We start from the raw sequence: 10126 nt of genomic DNA on the forward strand, positions 1-10126 counted from the left end.
ATTGGGCCATGGGGGTGAGTTCGTTTCCAGATCTGAAAGGGTGGTCGAGGACCATAGTCTAAGATTACTACTCCAGTCTCTTTCAGACTAGTAAAGACTGGTATTTTTTTTATTTTTTTTAAAGTAATTTTGAGTTTTGTTCCATATTTTCTCCCATTCTATCCAGGACCTTTTAATGTTAACCTTTTCAGAGCAGTTGATAGTGGTAGCCAGGTATCTTCTAGTTGTTCTGGTCTCAGAGTCCTGGAGACTGATGTTCACATGTTCCATTTGCTCACTGAACTAATTACAAGCATCTTCAATTCAATTCTTACCACTCTTATGCACATGGAGAGACCAATAACTGCACCTTAGACAGCCACTCGTGAGTTTAGAAGGTCTCAGACGCTAATCACCAAAGTAGGATGCAGAACATTGTCTCTGTGGACTGTGTTATGCCAGTTAACCATGGTGTGTCCCCTGAGACTATGGTCTTGAGCCTCCAGGCCCAGCTTCTCTTTGCCTTAAGGTGTTTCATAATATCTAAGAAGTGTTCATCATTTTGCCCACGTTTGTGTTTGCAGGAAAGGTAAATACCCATGTACACATATCCTCTTTCAAATTCTTATAAATTTGTGGGGTATATATGTATATAACCCACTCTTCCTCCCATAGCCATTTAGCCTGTATCTCTGTCTGTGTATTTATGCACAGAACACTCTGCTTCAAGGTTGTATATAAATCACTATTTACCTCTGTCCGCTTTAGCCCTTGTATACCTCCCTATGTCTCCTACTTTCACCATTCTGCCAACCTCTGTTTTTTGTATATTGCCCTCCCTGTCACTTGAATTAACATGTGTCTACCCTCTAGGAGCTCTGGTAGCGTAGTGGTTACGAATCGGGCTGCGAACCTTAAGGTCAGCGGTTCGAAACTACCAGCCACTCCGCGGGAGAAAGATGAGGCTTTCTACTCCCGTAAAGATTTACACCCTCGGAAACCCTGTACAGGGTCGCTATGGGTCGGACCCGACTCGATGGCACTTAACAACAACAACAACAACCCTCTAGAAAGTAAATTACTCTCCCCTTCCCTCCCACCCCTGGTAACCATTAAAGAGTGTTTCTTTTAGTATGAAAACCATTTTTGAGCTTTTACCTTAGTGGTCTCATACAATATTTGTCCTTTTGTGAATGACTAATTTCACTCAGCATAATGTCCTCCAAGTTCCTCCGTAATTGTGAGGTGTTTCCACCACACGTTTGTCAGTTTGTCATACTGTGGTGACTTGCATGTTGCTGTGATTTTGGAAGCTATGCCATGGGTATTTCAAATATCAACACAGTCACCCACAGTGGACAGGTTTCAGCTGAGCTTCCAGATGCAGACTAGGAAGAAGGACAGACAGACTACTTCTGAATATTTAGTCACTGAAAACCTTAATAAATAGCAGTGAAACATTGTCAACACCAGAATGTTTAATATTGAAACATGATGAAGAGCACCAGAATATTGTCAGATACAGTGCCATAAAATGATATCATTTTGGTCCTTTCTTTTCTCTCTAATGACCTTTTGCCTTCTTGTTTGATGTTCTTGCTGTCATCCCACAGCTCTTCTGGTCTTCATCCTTAGCGTCTAACATAGCAAATCTGTGCTTGAGATGCTCTCTAAATTCAGGTGGAATATAGTCAAGGTCATATTTTGGTTTCTATGAACTTGTTTTAATTTTCTTCACTTACAGCCTAAACTTGCATATGAGCAATTGATGGTCTGTTCCCAGTCTGCCCTTGGCATCAGTTTGATTCCTGTGTAATACATCTGGTGATGTTCATATGTATGTTGTTTTGTTGTTGTTAAGTGCCATCGAGTCAGTTCTGACCCACAGTGACCCTGTATAGGGTTTCTGAGGAGTAGCTGGTGAGCTTGAACCATCGACTTTGCAGTTCAAATGGCTTTGCAGTCTGGCGCATTAACCCACAGAGCCACACCAGAACTCTGTTCATATGTATAATTACCTTTTATTTGGTTTAAAAAAGATATTTGCAACGAGTAAGTCATTGGTCTTGCAAAATTTATCATTCGAGCCTCCAGCATACTTTGTCACCATGGTCATATTTTCCAACTACTAATCCTTCTTTGTTTCCGGCTTTCACATTCCAATCACCATGTCAACACTTCTTAATTGCATATTTGATTAATTTCAGACTCAAGAAGTTGGTAGAATTCTGAAGTGTCGACATCACTGGCTTTAGTGGTTGGTGCATACATTTGGATAATAGTGGTGTTAACTGATCTTCCTTGTAGATGGATGAATATTATCCTATTATACAAACAGTATTATAATTCCAGCTAGATCTCGAAATGTTATTTTTGCCAAGGAATGTGACGCCATTCCTCTTGAATTTGATGTTCCTGGCATAATAAAAAGATATGATTGTCTGATTCAAAACGGCGAACACCAGTCCATTTCATTTCACTAATGCTTGGGATATCAATCTTTATGTGTTCCATTTCTTTCTTTTTTTTCTTTTAGAAAAAGAACTGAGTTTTATTTCCTGTTTTATTAGCTGACCAGATTACAAAAATAATCGTGGTAGACACCTTAGTTCATCCTTCTAATAAGACTGTTGATCTGGTCTTCCCTGTTGCCAACATCTCCACCTTCTACAAAATGGGTGGTCTTTTTCTTCATTCCACCATGAGGAGAAGATAATTTTAGAAGGGCCACAGGAAGTTATTTGCTTCTTTGAAACGTTTCCCAATGATATAGATCTCATCAATCAGATCCTCCATGCAGATGATGCCATATTTACAAAGACTAACGTGCAATCAACGTGTTCTCTGTCAGGGCAATTCACTTACTGATTTTGCTATAACCATGCTTATAGATTATAGTTCATTCATTGACTTCAGATTGGGTACCCCCAGGCAGTATATGATTCTACAATCCTCAGCATTTTAATTGAAGGCTTGTTGAGCTTAACAAAGATGCCATTGAAGATCTGGCTAAGGTGACGATGCTACAACACCTTTCGAACTTTTGGGCTCATACTATTGATACCTCTGATCCTGATAACAAATTCCAGGTTGGGCTCTCCAAGTCCATAGAAGTTGCATTATTCTTGCCATCCTAGCCATTTGAATCTCAGTTCTGTACATTTGCCAATATTCCTTGTGACAGTGCCTGGCTTTTTCATAGATAAACTTCCTCCTTGCTTTTGAAGCATCTTTTGGGCAAACTTCTTTCTCAGGCACATGATCTTTAGTTCTATGAAATTTGTTTGGTTTTTCTTAAGGGTCTCTGGCACAACAGGAACCTTCTTTTTCTTCTCTTCGACACCCTCCATGGTTCTAGCTGGTTAAAAAAAAAAAAAAAAACCCATTTCATTTTTGACAACTTCCAGTTTTCCTAGATTCATACTTCATAGATTCCATGTTCCAATTATTAATAATAATTACTGGTGATTGGATGTTTGCAGCTGTTTCTCACCATTCTGAGTTGTGTGCTCCACAAGCAAATGAAGATCCTGAAAGCTTTTCTCCATTTGCATCATCATGGTCAACTTTACTTTGCGGCTGCAGCTAGCTCTTCCTCAGTCAATTTTGAGTGCCTTCCTACCGAATGGCTCAACTTCCTATACTATGTCTGACAGTGCTCCACTGCTTTTCATAAGTTTTCAGTGGCTTACCATTCAGAAGTGGTCTACCTCTCCTTCCTCCTGTCTGTCTTCGTCTGGAAGCTCACTGAAACCTGTCTACCATGGGTGACTCTGCTGGGATTTAAAATACCAGTGGTATAGCTGCTAGAATCATAGCAACACACGAGCCACCACAGTACAACAAACTGACAAACGAGTGGTGGAACAGCAGTTCAAACCTATAAGCTGTCTGATGGAGAAAGATGAAGGTTTCTGCTCCCATGAGGATTTACAGTCTTGGAAACCCTCTATAGGATCACTATGAGACAGAACTGACTTAATAGCGTACTTTGGAGTCCTGGTGACACAGTGATTAAAGCTCCTGACTGACACCCAAAGGTCAGTGGTTTGAACCTGCTAGCCTCGCTGTTGGGAGAAAGATGAAACCGTCTACTCAGTTCTTTGTTAACGAGTCTCAGGGCAGTAGTCTCGCAGCACCTCTGTGCTTTACTGCTCCAATTTGTTTTGCCTTTTTTTGATTGTCGTTTAAGAATTTGAGTTCTGCTCCACATTGTTCTCCCATTCTATCTGAAACTTTTGGGATCTGGGTCAGTGGTGGTAGCAGGGCACCATCTATTTCTTCTGGTCTCAGGGTAAATGAGGTCATGGCTCATGTAGATTTGTTTCTTCTCTGAGCTTTGGAGTAGGCTGTCTAGTGATGCAAATGCCACCATTTCCCCCAAGTGATGGGCTGGCAGGCTTACCCCCGCATCCCTGTACCTGCATCAGCCTGCCACCCTCTTGAGAAAGCATAGACAGCATTCTTGTTTCCAAACAGCATTCCAGAAGTCCTCAGAAACTTTTATTATTGTGAGAGTTGGGTGCACACTGGAAGTGAGGCTCAGAAAGTTTCCTCTGGTTTGCCTGGCATTCACAAGCCAATGTCAGATGAGTAGGTGGGCTTCAGTGGGAAGACTGAATGTGGGCTGGGAATTCCTAGGGACAGACAGACAAAGCATGGCAGAACTAGCCCAGTGGTCTTAGGACCCGGAGACCTATGATGCCCTGCTATAAAATAAATTTTTTAAAAACTACTTCCAAACCACCCCTCCTATAGCATTCTACTCAGCCAGGTTTGATAATTCAGCACAGTGCCACTCAGAATTCAGGCACCTTAAGGAGCTCTGGTAGCGTAGTGGTTACTAATCGGGCTGCGAACCTTAAGGTCAGCAGTTCGAAACTACCAGCCGCTCCGTGGGAGAAAGATGAGGCTTTCTACTCCCGTAAGGATTTACATCCTCGGAAACCCTGTACAGGGTCGCTATGGGTCGGAACCGACTCGACGGTACTTAACAACAACAACAACAACTCACAGTTACGGGATTTATTTGAGAAGTTAAGAGATTGCAATTCAGGGTCAGAAATGCTCAGGGCACAGTTGTTCCAATCAGGACAGCTTCTCCTCAGCCAATTTTACAAAGCTGCTTCTTCAGGGCTGCTGATAAATGCCCACAGCACTTACATGGTCATAAATGGACACATCACTCCACCATATGTCTCAGCTTGAGGACACCTGGCTGTAGCTCAATGGTTCAGCTAGCCTGGCTCCCTCAGTTGAGTACCTGGAGGCACCACACTCTGCAAGTAAGCTTCCTGCTCAAACTCACACAACTTTACTTGCTCCATGGGCTGGTGAGTCCACCGCTCTGTCTCATACTGTGGCTCCTGGCTTAGCTTCAGCTGCTCCTCTGCCTCACCGCCGGTATCACAGCTTTTGTCCCTGAGTCAAAGAAGTTCAGTGCACAGGGATCTCGGGGTGCAAAGGAAGCACTCCATGCCTAGCTCTTCTTTAATCCCCTTTCCTGCTTCTGAGACAGCTCATTTTAAACCCATGTTAGACTTCCATGTTTTTATAATCACAACTGAATCACATCATCCTATCAGCATCTTCTCTTACACAGACCGAGCAGGGCAAAGGCGTCGTTTGCTAGGATTTACAAAGACTATGGGTACACTCCACTGCATCTGCCCAATTCTAGGAGGCACCTCTGTCCCCTGCCTCCTGGGATTCTGGTCTATCTGAGCCACGTATGGCAACCCTAGAGGCAAATTGGGTTAAGGTTGGGTTACTAACCTCAAGGTTGGTGGTTTGAACCCTCCAGCAGCTCTGAGTGAGAAAGATAGTGAGAAAGACTATTCCTGTAAAGTTTGACAGCCTTGGAAATCCTGTGGGGCAGTTCTGCTCTGCCCTATAGTCACCGTGAATTGGAATCAACTTGAAGACAGTACATTTGGGTTTTTGTTTTTTGAGCTGTGTGTGATGACCCTGGTGGTGTAATGGGCTATGTGTTGGGGTGGTAACTGAAAGGTCAGCAGATCGAATCCACCAGCCACTTTTCAGGGGAAAGATGAGGCTGTCTGCTGCAGTGAAGATGTGCAGTCCCGGAAATTCTGTGGGGGCAGTTCCACTCTGCCCTGTAGGGTTACGGTGACTTGGAATTGCTGCAGTAGGGTTTGGGGTTTTTTGGTGATGGCCTATAACACCTGCCTTCACCCTTCCTCAGGCTTGTGCAAACCAACCTTCATTTCCCAGGGGTTTATCTCTGACATTTCATTAACACTCTCCTTTCTTTCCTAATCATTACAAACATTCAGAAGAGTCTCCAGAGGAGTCCTTCACCCAAATACGCTGGTTGTAGCGTTTTGCCACATACGCCACAAATTTAACTTTACCCAAAGAACATCATCTTTGTCTCTGACTCCTGAGAGGTAGTGCTAAACCCTTGGCATTTCCTGACTAATTTTGGTACCTTTGTATCTATAAGGGTCCTGTGGGTTTAGGCACTGGACTGCTAAAATGCAAGGTCAGTGGTTCAAACTCACCAGCTACTCTGAGAGAGAAAGATGAGGCAGTCTATTCCTGTAAAAATTTATAGTCTCAGAAACCCTATATAGGGTCACTGTGAGTTGGAATCGACTCAGTGGCAGTGAGCTTGATCTTTGTTATTTATTTTGTTGTTGTTGTTGTTATGTGCCGTGGAGTCGGTTCTGACTCATAGCGACCCTATACAGGGTTTCCGAGGCTATAAATCTTTACGGGAGCAGAAAGCCTCATCTTTCTCCCACGGAATGACTGGTAGTTTCAAACTGCTGACCTTAAGGTTCACAACCTGATTCGTAACCACTACGCTACCAGAGCTCCTTGTTATTTATGGAGAGGTGCAAATGGTGAACACACTTGGCAGCTTACCAAAGGGTTAGTGGCTTGAGTCAACTCAGAGTTGCCTGGTCATCTATTCCCGAGGAATTGGCCACTGAGAACCTGTGGAGCACAGTTCTGCTCAGTGACCTTCTTGTCTCGGAAGAGACTCCATGGTAGCTGGTGGCTTCAGGGTGGCATTGCCTGAAGCAGGGCCTTCATAGTGGGGGAGGCACTCAGTGGTCAGAAGGGGATGAAAAGGTAAGGAAGACGAGCTCCAGGTCTAACAAAACGCTGAGGAAGACCTGGCATTGGGGAGGCTGCGTCCTACCCAGGATGGCAAGTGTGGGTGTGGGAAGGACTTCCTGTGACTGCACACTCTCCTTGCACCCCCAGAGCACTCCAGACGCCCCCGAGGGGTGGTTCTGAGCGGAAGGCAAGCCAGTGCCAAGGGATCTGTTTTTACCATCTGTGATTGTCATCTGCAGAAGCACAGATGCAAATGTGTGTGTAAATCAAATTTGGGTTCAGTAGACAACAAATACCAGGGTCTTTGAGAGCCAGCCTTCTGCTGCCAGCTCCCCCGACTGTGCTGAGAGACCCCAGTTCCGGCCAGCAGTTCGCCAGGGGTCTCCCCTGGCCTGGGTTTGCTGCTCTAAGATTAGGGCTTTCTTCTTAGTTCTTCTAAGTCTGGAAACTCAGCTGACACCTGTTCAGCATCGCAGCAACTCACAAGTCTCCACAGACAGACAAGGGCTGTGGAGACATGAGGTGAACTGACTGGGATTTGAACCTGGGTCTCCCAGTCCCACCTGTGCACAGACTGACAGTGTTGAACTTGAGCTCTGCTACTGGCACCCTTCAAGCTGCCGGTGGGAAGGAATCCTTACCTGACCAGGCGTGAGTCACTCCAAAACCTGTCATTTGGGAGAGAGAGGCCTGCTGAGTGAGGGGAGAGGAAGCAGTGGGAGGGAGTGGTGGAGGAGCTGTATCTGCAGTACCTGGGAGGCGAGAATCTCTGCAGAGCTGTGCACCTGAGCTGCAGCTCCAGAAAGGTGACAGACATCAGCATCTGCCCACACCTGTTCCAATGCTCTCTCCCTCCCTCCCTGCAGGCCAGCCAGCTGGGTGTCTATCGGGCCTTTGTGGACAACTATGGCATTGCCATGGAGACAGCAGAGAAGTGCTGCCAGGCCAACGCACAGTTTGCAGAAATCTCAGAGGTAAGTGCATGCGGCTGTCTGACAGATGCTCCATGGCTCCCACGCACCCCTGCACCCAAGGATGGGCTTGGGGCTGGCGGGTGGGCGGAACAGGCTGACAGAACAAGATGCACAGAATCCAGGTCAGAGCCTTCCCAGATGTCTCCGGTGTGCACCATCAGTTCGGGCATGAATGCATATGTGTTACTCTGGTCCCCTCAGAGATCCACTGCAGAGCCCCTGTGGGTCCAGGTGTGGTGGCTCCCCATGCACAGGGAGGCCCCCTCATCTTTGTCAACAGTTGACTGCATGTGTACCAGGAGGGTCTGGGCAGCTGACCACTCCTTGTCATGTGGAGTGGATGGGACAGAATGTGTTCCTGGCCCTTTCTAGCCTGCCAGTGAGTATCCTGGGAGCTGGGGGCCTGAGTCTGCCCAGAGTGGAGGAGGCTGCAGGTGGGATGGAGCAGACCTGTGTCAGACCTCGGGCCTCCTGGGTTACTGTTTCCCTGCCTGCAGTTAGCACAGTTTCCAAAAATTTAGTAATAAGCCCTTTGCTGTCGAGTTGATTTCAGCTCACAATGTCCTATGTCTTACTGAGTAGAGCTGCTCCATAGCATTTCCTGGGCTGTGATCTTAATGGGAGCAGATTACCAGTCCTTTTGTCTGTGGTACCGCTGGGTGGGTACAGAACCACCACCAGTTAGGTGGTGGTTGTTGTTAAGTGCCGTCAAGTGGGTTCCAACTCATAGCAACCCTGTGTAGGGTTTCCAACGAACAACAGGTAGGCTTGAACCTTGGAACTTGTGGTTAGCAGTCCAGTGTTTATCATACAGAGCCATTGTTGTTGTTGTTGTTATGTGCCATGGAGTCGGCTCTGACTCATAGCGACCCTGTGCAGGGTTTCCGAGGCTGTAAATCTTTATGGAGCAGAAAGCCTCATCTTTTTCCCTTGGAACAGCTGACCTTGATGTTCACAGCCCGATTCGTAACCACTATGCTACCAGAGCTCCTTTAGATTAGTAACCAAAAAACCCAATCAAACCCACTGGTAATGAGTTGATTCCAATTCCTAGCAACCCTCTAGAACAGAGTAGCACTGCCCCCAAAGGGTTTCCAAGGCTATCAATCTTTACAGAAATAGGCTGCCTTATCTTTCTCCCTTGCATCAGCTAGTGGGTTCAAACCGCTGGCCTTGCAGAATGCAGTCCAGCACTTAACCCACAGTGTGACTAGTGCTCCTTCTTTAGGTTAGTGTTCAAGTGCCGCCAGTTTGTGCCACCTGAGGCCTTTACCAGTTTCTGTCAAGTCCATCTTGACTTATGGTGACCCCATCCTGTGTGTTAGAGTACAGCTGCTTCATAGGATTTTCAAAGACTGATTTTTCAGAAGCAGATCACTAGACCTTTCTTCCGAGGTGCCTCTGGTTAAACTCGAATCTCCATCCTTTCTGTTCATAGCTGAGTGCATTCACCATGCCATTCCCTCACTTTCCCCGCTTCCCACTCCCCCTTAGCCCACTTCCAGGACTACACAAGAGTCTTCTGAAAGCATATGGCCTCGCCCCTCAGTTGTCAGGTGCTGAGAGGATGAACAGGCCATCCAAGGAATCATGGCCAAGCCAAGGACAGACACTGGTAATACCCTTGGCCCCAGGCTGCGTCCTCCCATCCTTCCCAATCCTGATTCTACCCAGTGGCTTTTGTTTGACAATTTTCTTTGGGGGGTAACCTGAAATTATTTTGCCTTTTGACAACTCCAATAGCCTGGAATCCAGACTTGGATTCCCCCACAAACAAAGGCTCTGGGTGGAAAGGCAGGCCCTGAAAGAGATATGAAACCTAACCCACTACCATCGAGTCGATTTCTACTCAGAGCGACCCTATAGGACAGAGTAGAACTGCCCCATAGGGTTTCCGAGGCTGTCGGTCTTTATGTGAGCAGGCCAGTGGGTTTGAACTGCTGACCTTATGGTTGGCAGCACAACACTTACCTCATTGTGTTACTAGGGCTCCTGTAGTGAGCTGGCTTTTGTCCAGATACAACCCTTGACTGCCAGACCTGGGATTTTTTTCTGGTGCTTCTGTGCACTTCAGAATTTACCAT

The 10126-nt window shown here is 46.1% G+C and overlaps 1 protein-coding gene and 1 pseudogene across 2 annotated transcripts in view; one reads left to right on the forward strand and one right to left on the reverse strand.

Moving 5' to 3' along the window:
- BCR (breakpoint cluster region) overlaps positions 1-10126 on the forward strand; it is a 135190-nt gene that overhangs the window by 90305 nt on the left and 34759 nt on the right. For both annotated transcript variants that reach the window (XM_006874921.1, XM_006874922.1), the window contains exon 5: positions 7935-8042. In XM_006874921.1, the coding sequence (XP_006874983.1) occupies positions 7935-8042 (108 nt within the window). The remainder of the gene's footprint in view (positions 1-7934; positions 8043-10126) is intronic.
- On the reverse strand, positions 2585-3329 carry LOC102815051 (annotated as a pseudogene).

The sequence above is a fragment of the Chrysochloris asiatica genome, unplaced genomic scaffold (assembly GCF_000296735.1).
Source record: "Chrysochloris asiatica unplaced genomic scaffold, ChrAsi1.0 scaffold00306, whole genome shotgun sequence".
NCBI lineage: Eukaryota > Metazoa > Chordata > Mammalia > Afrosoricida > Chrysochloridae > Chrysochloris > Chrysochloris asiatica.